The sequence below is a fragment of the Alexandromys fortis genome, unplaced genomic scaffold, assembly GCF_014885135.2.
Source record: "Alexandromys fortis isolate MF-2015 unplaced genomic scaffold, M_Fortis_MF-2015_v1.1 scaffold_17, whole genome shotgun sequence".
Lineage (NCBI taxonomy): Eukaryota > Metazoa > Chordata > Mammalia > Rodentia > Cricetidae > Alexandromys > Alexandromys fortis.
In genome coordinates, this window is record NW_026067896.1 from 15,146,254 (window position 1) to 15,173,018 (window position 26,765).

General features: G+C 38.6%; 1 protein-coding gene across 5 annotated transcripts in view; it reads right to left on the reverse strand.

The window, feature by feature from the left end:
* Window positions 1–1,483: 1,483 nt before the first annotated feature.
* Nr3c1 (nuclear receptor subfamily 3 group C member 1) overlaps window positions 1,484–26,765 on the reverse strand; it is a 93,983-nt gene continuing 68,701 nt past the window's right edge. For 4 of the 5 annotated variants that reach the window (XM_050161158.1, XM_050161169.1, XM_050161147.1 and 1 more), the window contains exons 3-9: window positions 22,920–23,086; window positions 18,467–18,583; window positions 15,378–15,653; window positions 14,378–14,522; window positions 10,655–10,785; window positions 6,646–6,803; window positions 1,484–5,546 (exon numbers count right to left, since the gene is read on the reverse strand). In XM_050161158.1, the coding sequence (XP_050017115.1) occupies window positions 5,394–5,546; window positions 6,646–6,803; window positions 10,655–10,785; window positions 14,378–14,522; window positions 15,378–15,653; window positions 18,467–18,583; window positions 22,920–23,086 (1,147 nt within the window). In that variant the 3' untranslated portion in view covers window positions 1,484–5,393. The remainder of the gene's footprint in view (window positions 5,547–6,645; window positions 6,804–10,654; window positions 10,786–14,377; window positions 14,523–15,377; window positions 15,654–18,466; window positions 18,584–22,919; window positions 23,087–26,765) is intronic. The other variant, XM_050161184.1, reaches the window with a different exon arrangement.

Here is a 26,765-nt window from a genome sequence, read left to right on the forward strand (position 1 = left end):
ACAGACCGAGCAGGTCATATTTACATTTATTTAGGAATGATTACACGCACGCACATGTGCATGTCTAACAACAGTTAATGAAGAAAGGAGGCCATAAATTTGAAGAAGGACAAGAAAGGTTAATATGGGAGAGTTTGATGGAGGAGGAAGGGGGAAATGATGCAACTATAATATCAAAAAATAAATTTAAAAACTGATATAGAAACAAACAGGATTGCTTCCCTTGTATATGTGAGAATAAAAATACCACTTTATAGGGCTGCAAGGATTAAGATAATTGAGTAAGTGATGAATGAAGCAGTAGACAAATGAAAAGCAGAAAACATCAACTGTCCGAGAGGATGCCAGAGCCTTGCTATCTGACCCCGGGTAAAGGGCTTCATTCCAGAGGTTTCCATTGTAACTTTGGGCTACTAGCATCTCTTGTCCTCATTTATTCGCTGACTAAAGATTAACTGGTATAGTACATGTAAGGTACTCTACAGAAACTGCGTTGTAGTTGAAAGAAAATGGTACAGCAAGAATGGGTATGGGTAGTTGGTTTGGCTTACTAAGAACACTCATTCTTACACGTGGCATCTGAGTGGGAATACCTAGAACACTCCCATGTAAACAAGCTGGTTGTAGACAACATTCCTGTAAACCCAGCACTGCGGGGTAGACAGGCAGGTCCTGGGAGCTCACCAGCCAGTCAGTCTACTGAACTAGTGAGATTCAGAGTCACTGACAGACTTTGTCTCTCGGGAATAAGGCAGAGAGCAATCGAGGAAGACACCAGTGCTTTCTTCCGGCTTCCACAGGTGCATGAAAAATATAGACACGGCAGACACTGGCGCCCATCAAGGGGATCAGTACTGCACCTGGGCCTCCCAATCTCAGCCTTCAGCACTTCATATATTTATATAATAGGCATGCAGTCAATAGCTGGGATATATTAGATAAAGAAAATTTACTTTTTCAGTTAGCATGCTTCTAGTGATCGCAGCATCCTGTGGAAAGGTATGGAAAACACGAGCTGATGTTTGGGGAGACACCAAGTAGAAAGGCTGGCTGGATGGCTTAGCACTTCCACAGGCTTTATCGCCTGGATGTACATTTGCATTTCTTAGAGAAAGTATGGATTTTAAATTAAGTTACTAATTTTTTTCTTAGATAACATTTGTTTACATAAAAGTGTCATCTTTGGGGATAAAGACTGTTACATTTGAAGCAATTACAGGAGTCAGTTTCTCCTGCATTTAATATCCCGAGAAATCATAAGCACATGAGCGCTGGAAACATGGGTAAGACAACCTTTAGAGTTTCTGGCATCAGGGTTAAGCTCATTTTGAACAAATGTCATTTTCCTGTGCACACACTTGCTGTCACATTGGTCTCTAAATGTCCATCTTAAGTCCTAAAATGGGAACGCTGCTGCCAGTGGAATGAGAACAAACAAGGGGTTGTGACTAAGTAGTTCTAGGAAAGCATGTTGGGAGCCACATAATGAAAAAGCAGATATTTTTATTATGATGTTTATCCATATTTGGCATTGCTGTAAATGGCTGACTAACATTTACTGCCAATTCAGTACAAATGTGTGGTTTGGTAATACCAGAACAGCAAATTTAAATGAAAAATAAAAGTTAAACATTTCCACACAAAATTTTACAGTCTGACATTTCACTGTGTAGGTAAAAAGACAGGTTTAAACTACAGGTTATTCAGCAAGAATAAAAAACTACAGCTTGTATTTTTAAACGGGAGTCACTGGTTTTTAATTTTTACACATTTAAAAATTACTGTGATAAAAATAATGAAAAAGCTCCTTAATAATGCCATACACAGTATAATATAGATTTGTCCCCATTATATAGCATTTGTTTAATATACAAAATAGAATATTGACACACTGAAATCTATATGTAGTTAAGCAGGTTATTTAGAAGGATATTTTTATACAGCCATTTATCAGAAAATAAAATCCTTTCAGGCATGTTCTAGACAGAAGCCAACCCTTTCCTGAAAACCTGGTCATCACTTCTGATGGACCAGGCTGACTGAAAGTCTGGAAAATGAGAAAACTTCCATCTGAAGTGGTTTGCAGTGTCTCCTAAACACTTTTATTCCACCTTCTAACACTGAAACCAGGCACATAAGAAACACATTCAACTACAGCTTATTGTTGGGGGTGACCAACCAAGATCTAAAGCTCAATGAAGGCTACCATGATCCTTGAATGTTGACAGAGCCAAGCTTAATAGCATGATTCATCCCACGGTGCTATGGTCTCACAGTACAGAAGAGGGAGAAATACTGAGACCAGTGTCCAACTGTAATTCCCATCCCTGTCCTGGCCCTACTCTGCAGTGCTGGGGAGGCTGGCTTTTCCACATGCTCACCAAGTTCACCCTGCACTCATCTCAAGGATTCCACACACTAAACATGCCCCTGTCCCTCTGGGGGGTCTCACTTGTTGATTTGTCTTCCCTTCCCTTCCCCAAGCTTCCTGTCTTCTCATTTCTGCTTATACAATATCCCAAGTCAATGCCTAAAATATCCACAATGTCCCTTTTTGTCCTACCAGTAATTAAGGGTAGTTTGTAAGATCTGTTGAGTCATGTAGGCATTTCACCAACTATCACTGAAGTTCCTATGAAGCTAAATAGTTTGTAATGGCATGAAACCACACACAAATTGAAGCTGCTCTCAAACAGGAACACAGCCTTCTCACTAATACTCAATCAGGATAGATTTCTTCCTTCCCATACAGGGAAGGAACACAGCTCTTTATCCATTTAATGGAAAGCTTCCTATATTAGTTTTATGAATGTCTGCTGCCTCTGTTACTAACAAAGCACACAGATCTTTTTCTTTTCCTTTTTGGAGCTATAATTCTTTTGAGAGTCAAGCTGGTTGGGACTAAAAATAGATTTATGTGTGATGTGCTTTCTGGCTTTAACTATATAACATTCCATAAATGTACAATAATCTATTTTTGAGAAGCTCATTTTGAAACTTAACACTGTCATTGATAATATTCAATTGGTATTTCTTAGGCACCATAAATTTCACATCCAGCTGGGTTACAATTACCTTAAAGTAATCTGAGACCAATTGAAACCATTAAAAAGTGAACATTCCCTTTTAGGAGAATTCAAAAAGCAAAGGATTACACTTTTTTATTAAATAATTTCTGCAAAATACTGAAAAAAAAAAACAACATTCAAAAAGCATTCAAAGAAAACATAAACATGTCCTCATTTTACTTGGAAATAAACTATTGTAGGATGGAAAGGATTAGTGTATTATTGGTGACCTATGGGATTCTGTAGTATTTACATATTGCTGGTACCTCTATTCATATTATTGCCAAACTTCTAAAGCCTCTGTTTCTGTTAACCCGTGGGGAGGTCACATGTGAAAGTAACCCTGTTACTAGATGGTGCCTATCACTACATAAGCACCACCTTTCTGTCTTTGTGTATGTTAGCGCAAGGGGAGATGTAATAAACTAACCCTGCACTGACAGGGTCGTGGTTGGAGAAGGATAGTTAGAATGGGAGGTGGGGAATTAGTTCCCTATGATCTGATTGGGTCAAAGCTTCAACAACCCCCATTGCACACAGGGCCAGTCTCCATCTCCCTCTTCCTAGCTTAGAGCAAACCGGTTTTGACTTCTAAGAACACTGAAGCCTGTCCGGATGCTCTCACACACTATACATCATATAGGATATCCATCAACATTTCTTTGACCCCTACAAAAAATATATAACATGTCATGATAAAACAATCTCATCTAAAAATCATTCTTATTTTACACTATACAGCTATTTTACAATCATTTTAATAAATTGCATGTAAAGCTGCAGTAGCCCTTCCCTTCCCAGATTAGTGAATACCAATATGATATATATCTGAAACTATAACTAAATATAAAAATATATTAGAAGTTTCATATTTTTAATATTAGATTTTCAGTTTTCTATTACACAAATAATTTGGCCACCTTAAGTAGAAATCAATTTTTTTGTGGCTTAGTAAGTGTGTTAAGCTTTGAGTTTACAGAAAGTTGGTAAGGTGCACACAGAAAGGGCTACCACAGCTTCTGGTTTGTTTACATGATAATTCTCAGTGTGAAGGTCACAAGACTGTGTTATGCTATGGCACATGTAGGGATGTCTAGCTGGACAAACATGGATGCCTGACATTCAGTTCTAAAAACAAAAATCAGTAGCTGATTTTCCTGAACCACCAGGAAAGCTAGACCAATTGGTGACAGGTGGGGTGTGAAAATGGGCGTCTAGCCATTCTTCCATATTAGAGATCAGTTCGGGGAAGTTAATGACAGAAGTTACTTGGTCTGATTTTTAAAAAAAAAAAAATCTCTCAGTCTTGTCACATGATCTGGAAACATAAATTTTAAGATGTTACACAAACCACTCCAGAAGGTCCTGAAAGAGTTGATTTACAAACTTTTTTGCCATCTCACCAATGTAGAGATGGAACATTAGGTGTACGCTGGGCCTTTCGGTAGGTGCTGTCTTACAGTCTTCTGTGACAGTCTCCACGGTTTCCCCAGTGGTCACTGTACTAGGTAGGTGCTCTACACCATTTAGGACGGTAATCTGCACAACCTATCTAATTCTCCATGGAAGCAGATATATACAAAATAAGAGCTTTTGACAGGAATACTGGAGATCTGAGTCAATTTGTGTGGTCTTCTGACAGCTAAGTGCCATCAGGGTAGAAGCACCAACCCATTTTCACACAGAGGATTAATATTTAGAGTTTAGGAAAGCTATGGACTAGCTGCCCATCTTAAACAGCTGTACAATAACTTGAATACAAAAATTATTTAAGAAAAAAACGAGCAAGCATAGTTCACTGAATATAAAGGAAAATTGTTAAAACCAGACAGTAATAGCTATAAAAGGCACAACTTCCCTTTTCTGATATACACGTGTAAACTTTTTTCAGGTTTCCATGCATAAATCTCAAAAAATGCTATCTTAACTATACATGGGAAAAATACACCAAGAGAAAGTCTAGAAGTTTTATCCAGCCAACTGAAAGTATGAGCAGAAAGCTGATCACATGGACTCTGGGCACTGGTGGTTTAGGTGTGTTCTTCCCCAGAGTGGAGACGGTGCACACGCCTCCACGGAACTGTCCTTAGTTTCTGTGATACACCAACCAATACACTTCACTGTCTGCTTTCCCATCACTCAGAGTGATGGCTCAACTGCTTCTGTTGCCGAGTCTTGGCCCTCTATAAACCACATGTAGTGCGTATTCGAACAAAACAAGACAAAAACAAAAAGAACAAAACATCTACAAGACAAATTGATAAGTTTGTACAGTAAAAGCTATAAATTCAACTTTCTTTAAGGCAACCTTTCTTAGTAAGGCAGTCATTTCTGATGAAACAGAAGCTTTTTGATATTTCCATTTGTATATTTTGGTATCTGATTAGTGATGATTTCAGCTAACATCTCTGGGAATTCAATACTCATGGACTTATCCAAAAACGTCTGGAAGCAGTAGGTAAGGAGGTTCTCGACCACCTGCAAGAGAAGACACAGTACCGATGAGGCTTTGGACCACAGCAGTGGGAGGGGCTTGTATCCCTTTTTTCCCCCAAGGCTTAACTTTCATTTTTTCCTTTTTATTGAAAATAGATTCTTTCCTCATACAGTATACCCTGATTATAGTTTCCCCTTCCTCCGTTCTTCCCAGTTCCTCCTCCTCTTCCCTCAAATCCATTTCCTTTCTGTCTCCCATTAGGACAGAACAGGTGTCTAAGAGATAATAAATGATAACAAAATAAAATCTAATAGGACAAAAATAAATTATCACATTGGAGTTGAATGAGACAAACAAACAAAAGAAAAGAGCCCAAGAGAAGGAACAAGATTCTGGGACACTCGTTAACTCACTCAGGAACCCATAATAAACACTGATAAAAGCCATAATCTATAGTGCAGAGGACCTGGTGCAGACTGTCTTCATGCTCTGTTGGTCTTTTTAAAATCTGACCTAAAATAGACTTATCTTTATTGGAATTCCCCAGAGAAGAAAAATCATTTAAATAAAATGAGCACAGAAGTACACCAGACATTTTACATTTCTTAAATCAGGAACGGAAGCCTGATGCCTGTCATCCCAGCACTTAGGACACTGAGGCGGCAGGATCAAGGAAGATTGTGAGTTCGAGGCCAGTCTGGACTAGTACTGAATACAGGAAGATGAAACCAGCATAATTTAATAGCTCCTTTGTGTAGGGAAATCTACTGTAAAAAATAGTGCTATTAAGCTCTGTAATATGGTATTTTCACGGAAATGACTAGAATAGTAACACAAGAGAAATGTGTACAAAACTGAAGTTTACAAAGTTAACTTGAAACATCACTGAAATATATAAACTGAGGGGGATGATTTATTGGGGGATGTGTGTGTAGTACTAATTAAGATATACCTCATGTCCCACAAAATTCTTATGTTCTCTCTGACTCTGGGTTTTTGAGACAGGATCTGTCTTCTACAGCCTGACTGTCCTGGAGCTCAGACATCTACCTCAGCCTTTGCTGTGATTAAAGGCCTGTGCACCACACCCAGCCTATGTTTCTCTTTTTGTGCTCTTTTGGCTTTGTGTTTGATACTTACATCATGCATGGAGTCCAAAAGTTTTGTCAGTTGATAAAAGCGCTGCCAGTTCTGACTGGAGTTTCCTTCCCTTTTGACAATGGCCTTTCCTAGCTCTTTGATATAGGTCATTCGAATCTCATCAAATAACTCTTGGCTCTTGAGACCTTCCTTAGGGACTAAAAGGAAAGATGAAGTCAGTTAAAGAATTGCCTTGCTGTACATTGTCATGCACCAAGTAGGACATTTCATGCATACTTCAGTGTTACAATGCACTTTCAATGCATCCAAAACCCCATGCACTTTCCAAGGACTGGATGGAGGACCACAGCGAAGTGGAATAGGGCAATGAGGACTGGGGTCATACCATGGGCAAGCCAATTATTGTCTATCTTATTAAATGTGAGCTGGTGATGAAAAGCCTGTTTTGAAGATGAAATGATCATTGATGATATAGTTAACTTTGGCTGGTATTCTTCACTTTCAATTAGTTATATTTCCAGGTAGAAGGATTTAGAAACAACTTTTATCCCACTAGCTACATGCTAAGCATTTGTATCATACAATGAGTTAATTAGAACTTTAAATTTAGCATGTAACATAAAATGTGTTAGCATACTCAAATTTTATATGATTCTAGTATAAGAGGAAAGATGGTCTTTACTTTGTCATAGTCTACATACAGCCCTTTCTAGGGAGCAAATATCTGTTTCTGTGTGCTTTTAAGAACTAACCATACTTCATGAAATCTGGATTGTAATATTGGGGTATTTTTTATTATCCTATTACTCTTCAATACTCATTGCTACTAAGGGATGATCATGGGCATTTACTCTTGTGGAGTTATAACTTCGGTAGATGGTTACATTTCTCAGTGTGCTCTCACGAATACTGCTGTGCTAACAATGGTTAGGGGCAGTAAAAGTTGGGTAGTTTAATACAGAGACCCGAATCTGCAGCCTCCAGATTTCAGGTTAGGTGCTGTGTAATCCATGACTGCTGATGCCAGAGGGCAGACTGAGTAGCTGAGACAGAAATGACCATGCTGTAGACATGTGCTGCTGCCTTTGAAGAAGTTTGCTACCTCAGATATTATGCAGTGTTACACATCCTTTTACTTCAGCTAGTCAATGCCTTCATTCAGTACTTCTGGAAATACCATAAACTTGTTTCTTTTTAAATCCAGTTTAAGATTATCCTTCCAGCATTTAGCCCATCTCCATTTTTATTGAAACTATGGATATATTTGAATTTATTTGGGCTCCATTTACCTGGCATCTCTTATCATGTCCCCTTGCGTCCCTCTTGCCTCCAAGCTCCTATCCTTCACTTCTTACTGTCTTGCTAGCACCTTCCCTGTGTCCACAAAAGCTGGCAATGTGCATACTCTAGTTGTCATCCTTGAAATGAGCGTCCATGCTTACCAGATCCTCCTCTAGGTTTATTATGTGATTTTTTTTGTATTTTAGTTGTTTTTAACCCACAAGGATATAGTCTGTTATTTTATATATAGGCAAATGTCAGTTTAAATCTATGCATTCCCCACTACCTTAGTCCTTTATTCCTTAACAAACATGAGTTACTTTCCTTCAGCCTAAGTGAGAGTTCCTGGTGGCCAGCATTTTCACCCTGGCTTCTGGAGGAGACAGGCATTTTTTTGGGGGGGGGGGCTGTCTGTATTCGCAGTGCTTGTTGACAGAGCTGGTTAGAACCTGCCTTGTCTCTGACTTCCTCTCCTCAGCATGGCTCTCCTTTGTTCCCTTCTAGCTTGGCCTCTTTTTGCACCTTCTGATTTTTTTTTAAATTTAAGAAATCGTATTTACTAAAAAGCACAAGGATGTCAACAAGACAGTAATCCATTTTTCAGTCGCAGTCATATTTGATTATCAGAATAATTGTTTTGTGCACGTTACATCAGAGACACCTGAGGATGGAAACAGTCCATTTACAACCTTACTGCACCAGCTGAGTTAGTAGCTACTGAAATACACCAGGACAGGGCTGTCTAGAGACATATTAGAGAGCGTGCTAATGATTTCCAAGCTGGAGAGTTTAAAATCAAATCTTACACAGCCTTCCATTTCAGTTTTTTTTTTCCATAAAGGGAGCTGTTTAAATACTGTATTGACAAGAAAACCTAAACCTGACCCGATTCATGTTTAATCATCATCTTCAATGTCCTCCGTTTCCTTGGCTTCACAACTCTCTCTTGTACTGCATCCTTTCCCCTTATCCTGGATTTTGTTTTTTCATATGAAGTCGAGTTTTGATCTTTCAAGATCAGTAAACAAGTGTGTTGGGATTTTAATGGGGACTGCATTCAATCTGTAGATTGCTTTTGGTGGGATAGCCATTTTTACTACGTTAATCCTACCAATTCATGAATATGGGAGTCTTTCCATCTTCTGATATCTTTCCAATTTTTTTCTTCAAAGACTCGAAATTCTTGTTGTACAGACCTTTCACTTGCTTGGTTAGTGATACACCAAGGTATTTTTCTATTATTTTAGGCTACTGTAAAGGGTGTTTATTCCCTGATTTCTTTCTCAGCCCATTTATTGCTTGTAGACAGGAGGGCTACGGATATTTTTGAGTTAATCTTGTTTCCTGTCTTGACTAAAGGTGTTTATCAGCTGTAGGAGTTCCCTGATAGAGTTTTTGGGATCACTTATGTACACTATCACATCATCTGCGAATAATGATACTTTAACTTCTTCCTTTCCAATCTGTATCCCTTTGGTTTCCTTTGGTTTTCTTACTGCTCTAGCTAGACCTTCAAGTACTACTGAATAGATATGGAGAGAGTGGAGTCTTATTCCTGATTTTAGTGGAATTGCTTTAAGTTTCTCTTCATTTAATTTGATGATGGGATCCCTCTTAAGAGATTAGCATCTTTTCTTTTAATAGTGTATGTCTTAAGGTTTATTGATGTCTTTTCTTGGCACAATAGCCTATTTCTTTTCAGTGATGAATAATATACCATTATTGGACATATCAATTTATCCATTCACCTACTGGAGGACATTTCATTGCTCCCAGGTTTTGTCAAATACAAACAGCTTGGCTATAATATTCTTATTGACATAATTTTTCAATTACTTTGTATACTGATCAAGCAGTTGCTACATCAAGTGGTGAGACTATTTTGGTTTTATAGAAAACTGCAAAAGTGTCTTCTGAAATGGCCATTCTACTCTGCAGTTCTTTGAGCAACGAAGGAGAAGTCCTTTGCTCTGTGTCCTCACCAGTATTTGGTGTGCTCACTACTCTGGATTGGTGCATTCTAGACAGGTCCTGCAGTATGTGACAGGCAGCACCGTGTCATGCAGACTTTCTGTCTTCATCTCCTATAATAAGGGTTCTTTGCATATTCTCAGTCCTTACAAACTGGGTTGTTGATTTTCTTGTTGATGTTGAAGAGTTCCTTATATATTTTAAAGAATGTCACGTAAGACCATTCTTTTATTACTTATTCAAGATGTCAAATAATTAATATGGACAAGAGCCTTCGTATTTTTTTGGATTTTTCTAGCTTGGTTATTTTTGCTAGATGAAAGCAATTTCATTAAAGTCTAAATGTCAGTAGTCTTGTTTAAACTTTTGGTTGATTTTGACAAACTGTTGTTTTAGTTTTCTAGGCAATTCCCACACATGGCAGTACTCACTATTTAAGTCCAAACAATAACGCAGTATGAAACAGAATTATTGTTGGCATCCTTTTCTAACATAGTGATGTACTAAAGATGGAAGGGTGGAAAGAAAGACAGTTCTACACAGGTTTTAGTCAACTGAGATCTAGGCAGATCCCACCCCTATTTCTACAATACCTATTTATCTTACTAACATCAGTAACAATATATATACACTACTCACTTCTTCCCTTTCTGAAAACCATCTGACTAGCAAAACACAGTGGAACTGGTATAATTACTCTAAGAGATCCACAAAACAATAGGTTTAAAACTTCCACATCCCATGCGTTTGCCATATTTAGACATGAATCTTAGAAGTGAGTAGGTGGTCCACCAACCTGAGGAGAGAAGCAGTAAGGTTTTCATACAGAGATACTCTTCGTAGGATACCTGCAGTCTTTGTAACTCAGAGGATACATACAGCATTTGTTTACATTGTTCATACATGCAGGGTAGAGTCATTCTCTGCCTGTGAGACAAAATAAAAGTGTGAGTTAGAAAGAAAAAGTGCTAGTGTAAAATAACAGCTCAAGTTTGGTTTGGTTTTCAATATGAACTCATGAGTGAAAGCATAACTGTTGCTAGCGATAATCCCCTGGGGAACTAGAATGATGGAGAACAAGAGACTATGCAGTGATACCCCTTTATACTACAGACACGAGGATTTTGTTGTTTTAGAAATGTGAACACTTTGCTATTAGAACTCATTAAGCTATAGAACTCTGGAATGCCTAGCATAATTTATTAATGAATCATTAGGATTCAGTTATTTTTACATATTTTCTAGTCTGCTTATTTCTTTTAATTTATTTTTTGAGATTATAATATAATCTACATTCCCCAATATTCTCCTTCAAATTGACGGTCTCTTTTTGCATTAGTTGTTACAAACATGTATATTTATTTATATTCCTAAGTACACAAGTACGACATGCTCAGTATGCAGGCTGTCACTGTGTATACTTCTGGGGCTGACTAGTCGCATAGGATAACTAATTGGTGCGCTCTTCCCTGGGCAAGACCATTTCTCCTGCTCTCAGCATCCCTTAGTTGCCTGTAGCTCTTTGGGTAGGCTTGAGTTCTTGTGAGATTTCCTTCATCCATGTGAACATATCTATTGTTGAGCTCCTGTTTAGGCAAGGGTACAAGTTTTCTTTATAAATGGCAGATATTATTTTATTTTCTTTAGCATTTAGAGTTATTACCATTTACTCTTTTAAATCAACATTTGGCATCTGACTATAGTCAGATTTACAACATAGTTTTTGACCTTATTATTTAAACATCAGAAGCCCCTCTGATGAATAGTAGTTCATCCTAAAATCGGTTATGTGTGACGGTTATGCTAAGAGGCAGTATTTGCACTTGTCACTCTCTTGGTCTTCCATCTTATCATTTGAGACAATTTCTTACTGAACCTGGAGCTTACGTATAGGCTATGCTGTCTGGCCAGAAAGCCCCAGGGATCCTCCTGTCTGTAATTCCCTAGTGTGTGTCTCCATGACATGTAAGCAGCTAAAGGACAGGGGCCATGTCTATATTCTGATGGAGTTATGGGTGAAGCCCAGTTGGGAGAGTGCTTTGCCTGGCCCTGCACTCAGGCTCCCTCCCATCCCCTTCCCTCTACCCAGACTAGGATGTTATGCATTATTGTTTATCTCTAATACACGATGGCTATTTCTTGGCCCTAGAACAAAATCAAACATCTGTTTCATGGACTAGATGATTTTGTTTGGCCATTATTCACTCCCCTAAACACCACCACACCCTTGAGGGCCTTCTTTCAATTCCTCACCTGCGCCAAGCTCACCTCCATTCCTCACACTTGTTCCTTCTGCCGTGAATGCCCTATACTTTCACAGGGTTTGGTTTTTTCTTTTCTTTTGTATAGTGAATAATTAGCTACTCAAGCCCCCCCGGGTTCCAAAAACTCCCATCAACTCCACCCCACCCCGCCACACTATTCATTTCGTCTACTATTTTATTTCGTGTTTTTATAATACTGCTTGGCACTTGGTAAGTACCACCTACTTATAATATGGCAGGAGAAAATGACAAGTGCCACCAGTGGGGAGACGATATTAACGTTCACTGGGTGATTAACTTCTTCAGCTAGGATTTTTTCCTACTACTTTCCAGCCATTGGGAAGTCTCTGCTGTACCTTCTGAGATGTGTGTCCCATAAATTACCCAGCAGTAGCTCAAAGAAAAGGGTTCTGGAATCAAGGTTACCTCATAACAATGGCTCTGACATACTCCCTAAGAATCTCTCCTTAAAAATACCTCGGTTATCTCATCTGGTCCCCACTAAACATGTAAGATAAAACAGGAACTTAACTGTGTCATTGCTCCAGCCTCTCCCACTTAATGTTTAGCTCAAACAGACGCACTTCTGTAACTCCTACACTTTTTATTTCTTTTTTTAAAATCTGGTACATACAGTAAGGAATGCTTGCTATACACAACCTCTTTAGGATGTCCCAAATACTTTCCAATTCCCTTTTCTCTGACTCTTCTATGCATTAGTCAGCATTGGGTCCTGAACTCACTGCTCTTCTGGATACCTGTCAGGTAGTCATTGTCATCGCATGCATTGTACCTGAATGATGGTGTGCTGATGGGGCTTTATGGTCTCACTACTTCTGGGAGGAACGCTTAGAAGAATCTATAAATAGACAATAAAGGATAATCTCTATTTTCTTCAGAGAATACCCCCTGGACTCTGGGTATGAACTCATATGCATTCTAGGAAAGGACAAGTCACTGGCACAAAGGCAAGTGATAGAAAACAGAGAGCAAGAGCAACCAGGGCTCTATGGGAGAGGTTATATTTGGTCTCACATGAACTAATAGGGTGCATTTGAGGAATGACCAGTTAAAGTGTCAATAGAAAGTGAGGATGTGGGTAGTGGTGGCGCACGCCTTTAATCCCAGCACTCGGGAGGCAGAGGCAGGCAGATCTCTGTGAGTTTGAGGCCAGCCTGGTCTATAAAGTGAGTGCCAAGGCAGCCAAGACTGTTACAGAAAGAAACCCTGTTTCAAAAACAAAACAAAATAAAACACAAACCAGTGATAAACATAGCTGCATGAGCGGCAGTCATAAGCACAGATACTGGCATAGGCCTAAAGGATAAGACAATGGCTGAGTTATGAAACTGATGAGTTGTGATAGTTCTTCAGTTAAAAAAATCTCCATATTATGTTTCCTCATATATACTTTTTTCTTCTTTTAGACAGGGTCTCACGTGGCCCAGGCTGGCCTCAGACTTGCTAGTAGCTAAGAATAATAAAAAAATTCTATTATTCCTATGTCCATTTCTTCAGTGCTAAGATTATATGTATACACATTGCACCCAGTTTATGCTGTGCTGGGGACATACACACTAGACAAAAACTTTACCACTTGAGCTACACCCTGAGCACAGTTGTTGCAATCTAGGGCATAGAGGTTCTAAGCCTTGCCATGCAAACCGTTACCTCTTGTCTCCATGTCTGCAGCACTTCACATCTACTTAGTGGGCACATTCTTATTGTTTTTACGGGCTCCACATGAATTTTCTCATACTCATTTTGTCTTCTTGATTAGGGTTATATAAATTAAAGCAATAGTACAATAAGATTATAGTTATTATTGTTACTTGCCACACTGTATTGACATCAAGACTCCAGAGATGCCCAAGCTATAAATTGTTTTTGTTTTTTGTTTGTTTGATTTTTAAACCATGGTATCTATTATGTAGCTTTGGCTGTCCTGAACTCAGTATGTAGCCCAGACTGGCCTGGAACTCCACTTGCCTCTGCCACAGGAGATGTGGGTTATTAATGGGGTGCCCTACCACATCCAGCTGGAGCAAAGGCATTTGTAAATGTTATCTCAAGACAGTAATAATGTGACATGTGCACATCATCTTAGAATTGCTCTACCTTGTTCTAACTGACAAACAAGCCTGCTTCAAGTCTGTCCAGATCTAGAGAGCTGGTGGGATTGACTCAGGACCACATCATTATGATAACCCAATGGGAACATCAGCTGCGGAAAATACAGTATGAATGTAACTTACTCATTAATAATCAGATCAGGAGCAAAGCACAGCAGATTTGCACTTGCTTGTCTGTATGATCTCCAGCCCAGGGCAAATGCCATCAGAAACATCCATGAGTACTGCAGGAGGGTCATTTGGTCATCCAGGTGTAAGTTTCGGAACCCTAAATTGGAAACACTCTAGTTGATCAGTTGGCCTTGTTTGGGGGGGGGGTGACCTTTAACAGATAGCATTTGTCAGATCAACACCTAGACACTCAGAACTTTTAAATGGTTTAACAAAATGTATGAATAGCTTGGATTTTTGTCACTTTTGCTTATTTAAATATATACAAAGTATATGGTAAAAGAGAAAGCCAAGAGTCTTAGCTTAGTATATTTCTTAATGGATTCAAATTTTAAAATTCCCTGCTACCTATCTTGTGTCCTTTGCCAAAATGGTGGGGGTGATGGTGCTTAGGTCACTTAGTCTTCCTTTACCTGTGTAGCCATAAGCTTGCCAATCCCACCACCTGTAAAGTCAGGGCTGAGCTTGACACCGAATTCTACTACACCAAAATCCAACATGAAACTTGTGCTTAGAACTGCCTCACAATTAGATGTGATGTTTCATTTAATAAAAAGTGAAAATGATTTTGCGTTAGTAATTTTTGACAAATTCAACACACCCACTTTATCAATTTCAAAAGCAACAAACAAACAAAATGAATGGGGTTTCCAAATGTTCTCCTCCAGGTGTCATAGTGAAGATACACGATCTTATCTAAAATGAAATGCTATGGGTGTCCAAATGGTGTCTATAGATCTCTCATTTGTCCTTATGAGTAAGAGAAACAAGATTTTCTGTGTGATTAGGGTGATATAAATTCTAAAGAGCCCTAGAACAGCTGTATTTTTTTGAGGGGGGGTGACCCCAGGGTCTTGTGCATGGTAAGCAAATGGCATACCACTGAGTAATATACCAAGCCCAAGCCAGAATGCCTTTGTTCATTCTGTACTCCTGCCATCCTGTGTCTTACCTGGTATTGCCTTGGCCCATTTCACTGCTGCAATCACTTGGCGGCCACCTAACATGTTGAGCGTGTTCATGATTCTCCAGGCTGAGTCTGGAACAGAGCTGTCGTAGCCTGCATACAACACCTCAGGTTCAATCACCTCCAGCAGTGACACCAGGGTAGGGGTGAGCTGTGGCAATGTCGCAGGGACTACTGTTTTGTTAGAATTTTCAGAAGTCTCTTGTGCGGCTCCTGCAGTGGCTTGCTGAATCCCTTTTATTTTTTTCTTTGTTTTTCGAGCTGTGGATATTGGGAAAAATAGAAATGTACTGAATCAACTTTGTAGCCCAAACTTTCCAATTACAAGAGGGGTTTGATTTCTGAAACTATTATTGAAAGAAGTAAAAAAAAACTATTTTTAAGTTTTTGGCATGTGTGGTAGTTTGAATATAAATGCCCCCATAATTTTATAGGGAGTGGCACTATCAGGTGGTGTGGCTTTGAGGTCTTTTGCTTAATCTTCTCTCAGTGTCACAGTAGACTTCCTGTTGCTTGTAAGATGTAGGACTCTCAGCTACTACTCCAGCACCAAGTCTGCCTGCCTGCTGCCTTGCTGAACTATATGCCAGCCCCAATTAAATGTTTTCTTTAGAAGAGTTGCCATGGTCATGTTGTCTCTTCACAGCAATAGAAACCTTAAGACAGCATGTATCTGTGAATGTTTGTTATGCACAAGTGTGAGTGTGGTGTATGTATACATGTGTATGGGGAGAAAACACATATACATAGAGAAGTTGGGTGTCCAACTCTCACTCCCCACCTTATTCTTTTTGAGGCAGGCTCTCTCACTGAAGTGGGAGTAGACTAGCAGCCAGTGAACCCAGATATCCTCCTGTACCCACCCTATCTCCCAAAGTGCTGGGTTTAGCAGGCAGGGACATAACCATGCCTGGCTTTTTATGTGAGTAATGGGACCCAAACGTGGATCTCCATGCTTGCCTAGCAGGTGATCTTACCCAGTGAGCCCTCTCTCTAGCTCCAGAATTTTTTATTAGTAATTATGATGGCATGGAAACGGAGAAATTTTGTTTCTAGAAGGGAAAGATCCGTTGGCATTCACTCCTGTAATTTGTTTCCCCTAAAAGTGAGCCAGTAGTCTACTGTTGGCCTTAAACTTCTGATCCTGACTCCTAAGTGCTAGATTATTTTTATTCTCATTTTTTATTAATTCGTCCAGAATTTCATACAATGTATTTTGATGATATTTACTCCTTTTTCTAATTCCTCCCAGATCTACACCCTCTTCCCAACTCTGTTCTCACTATTATCTTTTAAAGCCCATCCAGTACAATGTGTGCTGTCCATTCACTCTTGGATGTGCATCCTTCCCCTGGAGAGGGGTGACCTGTCAGGGGCTACACTCAATAGCTGCTTGGCTAGGGTGTGGGCTTCTGTGCCCATTCCTCTCTCCATGCTGAGATTTGGCTTGAGCTTGCCCAGGTCTTGTGCATGCTGCCATAACTGCTGTTAGTTCTTATGTGCAGCTGTCTGCCACATCTGGAGAGCACTGATTCTTATAGTCATCCACTGCCTCCACTCTTACAGTCTTTTCCACCCTCTCTTCTGCAGTGATCCCTGAGTCTTGGGAGGAAGAAGTTTGCTATAGGTCTGCCATCTAGGACTAAGCATTTCGCATTGAATACAAATATACACTTAAATTAATTTTTGTAACCATTGTAATTTCAAGAAACAGACAACCATCATTTTATTTAAAGCAATGTTTAATGTGTTAGTACTTAGCTGTCCATCTTAAACAACTTAAAAAGCTCTGGGATGGTCTGGAGGGCCTGGACTTTATATTTAGCAGCACACTCTATGGAAGGTAGCATTAGGAGTCTCTTCCATAAAGAGAATGAGCTGAATACCATTCTTTCAATATCAATATCTTTCATTTAAATTAGTGCTACTCTTACTTCTTTGGTCTCTCAATATAAGATTAATCTTTTTTTAAAGGTTTCTTTTCATTTTTAATTATTTATATGTGTTTATGTCTGAAAAGGGTATGAGTACATGATTGCCTATCAGATCCCCTGGAACTGAGTTACAGGCAGCTGTGAGTCAAATGTGGGTGCTGGGAAGTGAACTTGATTCCTCTGCCATTGATCCATTTCTCCAGCCCAAAGACTAGTCTTTGTCATTATTGCTTATTTAATTCCTGCTAACTGTCTATATTTACAGTTAGCTCTACAGCTTCCAGGATGACTTCCCTAACCTTCAGGACAGAATCTGATGGCCTCTCCTCTTGACCCTGCAACATTATTCCTTTTGTGGCATGCCACGCTATTTTGTGGTTGACTTTGTGCCTAAATAGAAAGTAAGCTGCTCAAACTCAGGCACTGAATTTGGATTCTCTTTCTACTTGCTGAGTATTTGTTAAATGAAGAACCGTAATAACAGTGAACACTAATGTGAGTTATAAGACACCACTTTTCAGAGCTTGCTACTTCAACTACAGCAAAATCCCAAACTTTTCCAGAGGAAAGTTTCTAAGTGAGATTAAGTGTTGATTATATAACTTGTTATATAAACACGGATATCAAATTCTAACTTACAAGTAGTTTTAGTTTCTTTTATAATTAAACCACAAAACCATCCACTAATGCCTTAATTTTTTTGTAGAGTTGTAATAAAACATACTTTTCAAGTAAAAGGTGTACTTTTTTTGAAATGCCAAAAAAAGAGAGGAACATGAAATAGATCTCATACACAATACTTTTTCAACCTTAGGGAATGGTTTTAAAAGGATGAAAACAAACTTGCTTCAAGTTATGTAATTTTCAGTATTATATAATTTCTTTAATATATATACTCTGGCTGTCCTAAATTCAATGTATATAACAAAATTGATGAATTAATACATAAATGATATGATCATGGAAAAAAATCCAAAATATTATACAGTATGTTTTATTGGACAATAATATAATATTATGCTAATTAAGTATGTATAAACGGAGTTCATTAAGTGATTACATCTGCTTGCTTTTATAAAAATCAGAAGTGATCAGTTTTCATGTGGTAGCTAGACAGTTCCTTTTAGGTATCTCCATTACCTTCAAGGTTCATTCCAGCCTGAAGACATTTTCGATAGCGGCATGCTGGGCAGTTTTTTCTTCGAATTTTATCAATGATACAATCATTTCTTCCAGCACAAAGATAATTGTGCTGTCCTAAAAGAGACAAAAGGGGCATCGTTAAAATTACACAGATCTATAAGGGTATTTTTTTATGAAGAGCCTAGTCTCTGTTTTTATTTTGAGCAAAATGTGATCAAGATACAAAGTCACTGACTAAGGAAGGCATCATCAGTGTGTTTGTCTACATGAAATCCAATGTTAAGAGAACTTGTTCTGTTCAACAAATTTCAGAGTTAATTAAAACCAGCCTTACTAAGGCATTTCATAGGTAGATGTGTACAAATCGTAAATATACTTTGAGACAGAACTGTATTCTATAAGCCCTGTGCCAAAAGTCAGCACTTTAAAACTGCTTATACAGTTCCTTTAATAGTTACAGATGAAAAAAAAATAGTTACAGATGGCGTCTGCAATGTCTGGGATTGCTTTATTACTATTTCTGACATATTGTTGACGTGACTAAAGAGAAAGCAGGCTTAAAAATATTTGGGAATGCCTATGAAAAATGAATTTAATAAACATACCTTCACATGTAGGTAAAATTTTTCTTTTTTTCTTTTTTTTTTTTTTTTTTTTTTTGAGACAGGGTTTTTCTGTGTAGCTCAGGAGCCTGTCCTGGAACTCACTCTGTAGATCAGTCTGGCTACAAACTCACAGAGATCTACCTGCCTCTGCCTCCCGAGTGCTAGGATGTGCTACACCACCACCTGGCTTTCTTCCCAATTTTAAATGAAGTGAAATGTTACAAATTGCTAACAACTGGTTACATAAATCACAAACTAAGAAAGCTCACAAAGATTAATATGCTTTTAGAATATAAGGATGTTTGGAGTCACCTGTGACCTCGAATGCTGACTGAAAATAGTGCTAGCATCTAAATTTCCTGGTACCCAGTATTGAAGAACTGTCATTCTCTGTCAAAACATTTCAAAGAACATTAAAAAGGAAAAGACTAAACGTGTTTCTGTCTTCCACGTCCACATTCTCCTTGTCCTCTTGAAAGGCAGAGGGAGTAGAAATTTCCTACCTAAGACTTGACTGTTCACATAGACATACCAATAACTGACATTCCATGTTACTTAAGCTAGATGGGATGGCAAGATGTTGAGAAAGGAAGGACATTTCTCATCATATTTAAAGAAATGCAATGTCAGCTCACCAGGCTGAACATTTTCTTTAATGACTAGGCAACTTAAAACATGGATTAAAAAGTGTTTTGTTTTCCTGATATGATAAATCATGATGCTTTTTAAATACGAGTTTGGAGTACACAGTTAACTGATGAGGTACAGAGCTGACTATGGCTACACATCTCGCTTTATTTCAGGACTACTCTTCCATGCCAAATATCTGTGCTCTCTGACATCCTTTCTGTATTATGTAAGCTTCCTGGCTTCTTGGACACAAAATGGAAGAACTAACCCAATAAAATCATATTCTGTAGGACTGAAGAGATGACTCAGCAGTTAAGAGCACTTGCTGCTCTGGCACAGGACCTGAGTTCAGTTCTCAGCATCCACTTGGGAGCAGCTCACAACTGTCTAACTCCAGTTCCTGGTAATCAGATGCCTTCTGGCCTCAGCAGGTACCAGACATGTACATGGTGTTCTCACAGGCAGACATTCATATGCATAAAATAAAACTAAATCCTTCTTAAAAATCCCATCATGCAGCAAAAGGAAAAAAAAAACCCTGCAGAGATTGCATGCACAGCTGAAACAGTAAAATTTCACCCCTTAAGAACATCTCCATATCACTGTCTTGCAGAATCTCCCCACACTAGTATCCTGCAGTTATGGGAGAAATTCCTTCTAGAGTAGAAGAGAGCCATTGTTTGTTTTCTATCAGCTAAAAGGCTCAGCTATGCATTTTCTGCTGATATTGATTTCTCTGTCCAGGGTATAATGTAGTGTGACTCTTCACCACAGGCTCAGGCTATCATAATAAAAATACGATGTTCAACTGGTCGATTCCTTCCTTACTATAAAACAAGGGATTGGAACTGGTGTTCAATATCTCACAAGGAATGAACATGCACTACTAATAGTAATTTAACAACCATCTCTTTAAGACAGGTATCTGGAGTTCCTGTTTCCTGCTACCTGGTAAATTTCCTTTTAATTTCTCAATACCAAGTGAAGAGCCTTGAGATCGCCGAAGCCTCTCAATACTGCTGGTACTGTTACTTTTGGCTGAAATTTACTTTTAGCATGTGTCTGTGGCTTGCTGTTAATGATAGGAGTAGCTGTCAGACTAAAAGATACCTGACGTTTCTGTCCCCTGATACACAGTAATGTAGTCCCTTCCCAAATCATGCCAAGCTGACTTCTGTGACCAATAAAATATTTCATAGATCAAACTGGTATGAAGATAGGAACACAACAAAGGTCATGTAAAATATGCAGACTACAAACTGTCCTGGGATTAAATGTAATGCAATCTGATCAGGTTAAACTTCTTGGTAGCAGTATGGTCCATTGGGGTGCCAAAAAAATAAAAAATACAAAAATCCTGTTCTTGAAAACATTAACCTTTTGGAGTTTGTTCTTTGATGAAGTGTTGGAAAGTTTGTAAATCTCAGAGGTAATTATGCAAATATCGTGTTCAACACACCAGAAGTTACTGGTTAAATCTCTTGTAATTACTTTTATTTCAGCATCCACCTATATTATAAACTGGCAGGCGTCAGAGGCTTGTCATATGTGTCTTTGAGAGTCAATGTCCTGACCCAAACACCTTACCTGGAGACCACTGTTGGAATCCCAGCTTTGCCAACTCTTCAAACCTGACTGCTCCTCTGTTGGATATAGATCCTATTAGGATCTAAGTGCTCACAGGGCCATAACTGTTTTGGTATGTGTGTACTTAACATAAGGTAGGCACTTATCAATGACTTCATTTTCCACATGTGAACAATAAATTTAGATACTGTGGGTAAAATGACATTTAAAAAAAGGGACTGGCAGGGCAGAGGAGCATAGAAAACAATGGAGAACTCCCAGGATCTTAAATTACAAAACAAAATATCGTGCCCAGCGGTGGTGGCACACACTTTAATCCCAGTAGTTGGGAGGAAGAAGCAGGCAAATCTCAAATTCAAGGCCAGCTTGGTCTATGCTAGTTCCAGGACAGGCCAGTTCTGTTACAGAGAAACCCTGTCTTGAAAAACCAAAAAGAAAAATAGAAAGAAATAAAGAAAATATTTACTCTCAATACATCTTATATAAATAATAAGTGCTTAAAACTTACTCATATTTATATTTGGGTATTTATAATACCAATATGGGGGTTAAATATAATTTCTAGTATGTGTTAAAATGTGATGTTAAATATATAATATACCTGTCTTTTAAGGAAGAAATGCTACTAGATAAAGATTTGAGTTAAAGTACCAAAGTGTATAGAATTTTAGAGCTGGGTTCCAGGACAGGCTCCAAAGCCACAGAGAAATCCTGTCTCCAAAAAAAAAAAGAAAGAAAGAGAGCCAAAATATGCCCATTACACATTTAAAGGTCTTCTTGCTAATCACGGAATCTAGCCACCATACTCTGCTGAGACAATTAAATAATAATAATAATTTCTTAAAAAATAGTGCAGCTAATACTATTTTTTTAACCTAAAAATAAGTGAAAGAGTTAATTTTAAATAAGAATTAAGAACAGTGGACTGTAGTGATATTATATTTCAGAGGTTAATTTAGTTTTATTTTCTGGTTTAATTCCATTAAGAATTTAACTTTTAGGAATGGTATATAAACTATCTCTAATACTAATCTTTCTCTCTGGGGTGTGTACCCACCAGCACAAGGTCATCCTGTATCATTTTTACAGTGCAGTCACCCTCTTCAAAACATCACTATTCTAGACTACCTCTGTATGATAATCTCTGTACTTGGAATTGTTAATTCTGACTTTATTAAGTGGACCCTGATCTCCCTGAAGGCAGATCAAGTCTTAATGGTATTTATAGTACTTAGCATGACCTCTTATTAGCAGAGACCTCCCATTTCCTGGTGTCACTCATTTTTGTCTGACCGGGGGAGCTGGCAGCTTTGAAACCAACTTGCTTATGGGGAATGGAAAGCCACTGCTGTCTGACTGTTCAGACTCAGCGACTGTCAGCTCACGTAGCAGTATTCCTCACAGTGTCTTCTTCAGTTCTCTCTCAGACTGAACTTTTCAGCAGTTTATTCTATTTCTGCTCCTTCCTCCTGTCCTTCCCCTTCCCAATGGAGGACATGAGAGGCGCCATGCTTGGCCCTAAATGGATGTCTAGCTTTGGTGGACTTTGCATACAATGGACAGTCCAAACTGTACTGTGAGAAATAGAAACAAAATAGAACGGACATGAAACTCTTCAAAACACACACTACCTTCCACTGCTCTTTTGAAGAAGACTTTACAGCTCCCACATGTCAACACGCCGTAATGGCATCCCGAAGCTTCATCAGAACACACCAGGCAGAGCTTGGGAGGTGGTCCCGCTGCTGTTGAGGAGCTAGATGGAGGAGAGCTCACATCTGGTCGCATTCCAGGGCTAAAGGAAGAGGAGAAACAGTGTCATGACTGTCACCACTATGAAAGGAATAGAGCAGCATGTATTTATTTTACCTTTTTATTCCACATTAGTAAGTTCCCAATGAATTGTCTTTTGCCCTATCTAAATATATTTAAACACATATTATTTTTCTACATAAAATATGAAATGCAGGAACTGGCAAGACTGCTAAGTGGTTAAGATCACTTGTCCAGCAGACATGAGAACCTTCTTGAGTTCAAATCCCTACCACCTTCATAAAGCAGGGCATAACTGTGCATGCCTATAATCCAGCATTGGGGTACAGAAACAGGTGGATATGAAGGGCTCCCCCAGACAGCCAGCCTAACTGAAACAGTAAGGTTCCCAGTCAATGAGAGACTCTGTCTCAAGTCAGAAAGGTGGCAAGTGACAGATGATACATACCCTATGAACTGCTCTGGTATCTACACACCTGCATATTTGCATGCATGTATAACAAAAACATACAACAGTAATAAAATAAAAATAAAATATGAAGTGAAATAGCTAATGTTGTAGTCCACTTAGAATATAATTACTATTTAAATGTAATAATATGCATTATTTTCTAAGTGTGCAATTAGCAAGATTTTTTTAAAAAATGGGTTAGACCTGTAATTACCATTAAAATCAAGAAAGAATATTTCTATCACATCCCAAAATTCTATCCCATTAATTGCATAGAACATCAGTCTTTTTTCCTCTTTATTTTATGATCTTACATTAATTAAGAATCATTAGTATTCTCTAATATAGGAAATATTATACACCAGCTAATAAATTGATCCGAGCTGAAACAATAGTTTCTTATGACTAGGAAAAGATTATTCCAGAAACATTACTGTACATATTGGAAAAACTGTAGTTTTCAACCCCGAGAATGACCATCCTGCTCTCACACAACAGAATGTCCCAAGGCAAACAGTGCCGAGCATGAGCTAGCCTGACCCTCTGACCAGGCCTCCCCTGCCACTGTGCCAACTTCTTACCACCACAGACTGTGTACAGTGTAACACTTATTAGTTTAAAGTTCTTAAAATTTCAGTAAGAACAATGGATGCTTATCTTTTCCCCGAAGCAATAAAGACAGGAGATTAACTATTAACTATTATATTTCATATTGGTAATGATGGTTTTCAATACTGAACTATCCTAAGGAACTCCTATCTGTGTGTGTGTGTGTGTGTGTGTGTGTGTGTGTGTGTGTGTAGGTAGGTAGGTAAAAAGAATTTCTAGGCTCCTGCTTCAAATGACACTGCCTATTCCTTATCTTCTTAAGTACTCTCAAACAGGCTTTCAAAAACACGAATAGTGTGGAACAACCCTTCATGTTAAAGTATGTTGTTTATCACTTACATAAGACAGTTCACAAACATAAACACACTCTCTCTTTCTGAACTGTGCTCACTCTATTCCCCAAAAGATGGTATACAGGAGTAAAGTAGTGGGTATCAATTGTCTCTCCATCCTCCATGCACGCCTTCATTTCAGCCCAGGACAGTGCTGCATTTCAAGTGCAAAAAAAAAAAAAAAAAAAAAAAAAAAAATCCATGCATTGACAACTGAAGCAGTTTCTTTACTTTGATCTATTAGAAACAACAAGGAAGTCTTTCTGTTGCTAAATTTACTTAGGAATAAAAACTGAAACTTACTTAGGAATAAAAACTGAAACATAGTAACTGTAGCTGGGAGTTGTTACTTGTCCCTCTAATCCTGATACTCAGGAGGATGGAATGGAAAGACTGGTACAAACCTGAGACCAGGGTGCGACCTGCCAGTTCTGGGAAACCCTGTGAGACCCCGTTTCAAGGAACAACCAACCAACCAAAAATGTGTCATAATTCTAGTAAGTCAGTCATTAAGCCCAAGGTTCACCCTAAATTTAATCCTCAAATGAAGTTCCCTACATTTTGCCAAGTGTCTGTTTATCTAGTGGCTTAATCAATAGGGCAGCATACCCGCCATTTAGTTCTGGGAATGGCTCTAGGTTTCACATTGTTCTCTGAGCACTGTCAACAGACCTTCTGTTTACTCCATATCACAAGGTATCGATTCCTTGCTAGATTTGGGCAAGTGAACTGACTGCATACTGAGAATCTCCTGAGATGACTGATGTGCTTGGCCACACCCTCTGGTGACTGTAGAAGTAAGGTAAAGCAGCTGCTTTGGGCCAGAGTTCTACACTGAAGTAGGAAGGTCCTGGGATGACACAGAGTGCAGTAATTTGCTAGGGGAGCAAAACTCCCTAGCCTCTGGTTCTGAAGATGCTCCTATTCCTGCTCAGTCAATCTCTTCTCAACTGACATCTATTTTTAGGAAGCAGCAAGTTGCTTGTATATTTAGTTTATGGAAAATGAGCACACTGTTTAAAGATTTTTAAGGTCAAGTCTATAAAGTTTCCTTTACTAATTTTACATATGGTATTCACATATGTATGAAATATATGTATATATATGAATTTTAAACAATATTTTGTAGTACATTATGGCTTACTGCCATGAGGAGACTTTCATTTAACCTCTGAATAACATTGTGCTAAGATGCCAGCATCTCCAGGTGAGGTCATGCACACAGTGGCACATTGGTACTCACAGAGGACACCAACTTGTTTCAGATCTCAGTAGTCCCACCTGACTACCTGTGTAGCTTTTGGAAAGTGTTGACTACTCTGAGTTTTAGTTTTCACATCTTCAAGCTATATTTTGAAACCAAAATAACACTTTAGAAGTCTAGTGTATAGTTCATCCTTGCGGCAAAGAATTAAAGCATATGTGTTCATTATTTTCTTAAGGAAAATAAGTCTAAAATCGAGAACAGTAGTCTCCAAATTATCACACAAAAATTAGAATACATGAAAAACATGTTTAGACTACTCAAATATGATTTATAGATGGGAAACAGTTAAAACTAAATGAGTGAACAATCTAGAACCCAAGTCAGGCTTCGGGGAATCATCTGAAGTACGTCAGATAAGAACTCGGTACGTGGAAAGCTGCATACCATAGACATCAGTGTGGGGCAAAATCAGCTTTTATCACACAGAAGGGAACTCTATAAGAAACAGAAGAACACAGCTACAAGTGTTATTTGCTATGATATTGTCAAAAGGGCAAGGGGATCAAAAAAATGCTAGATCCCCAAGGAAAATAACTGAAATCTTCTAATAAAAAGGTATCGCAGAAAGGATAGTTATACTGTAGTAACTGTATATTTCACATGCTTTTTCTTATGGATACTGTCAAATGCTAAGAGCACAAGTATGCTAAGAGCACAAGTATACCGTGGAACAATCTTTGTATACTCTAAATAAGTATTGCTCTCATCAGTTAATAAAAGCTGGCTGTCCTGTTGGTGGGCAGGAAGAGATAGGGTGGGAGAGACAGACTAGGAGGATGCTAGGAAGAAGGGTGGAGTCTGAGAGCCTTGAGCCAGACATAGAAGCAGCAATATGAGAAGTTCACAGGTGAGGTAAACGAGCCTTGGGGCGGCACACAGATTACTAGAAATGGGTTGATTTATGTTATAAGAGCTAGCTAAAAAACAGGACTAAGATATTGGGCAAACATTTATAATCAATAGTTAAGTCTCTGTGTGGTTATTTGGGGGGTGGCTGGTGAGGCAAAGAAGTCCACCTACATAAGTATTTATATCTCTATTT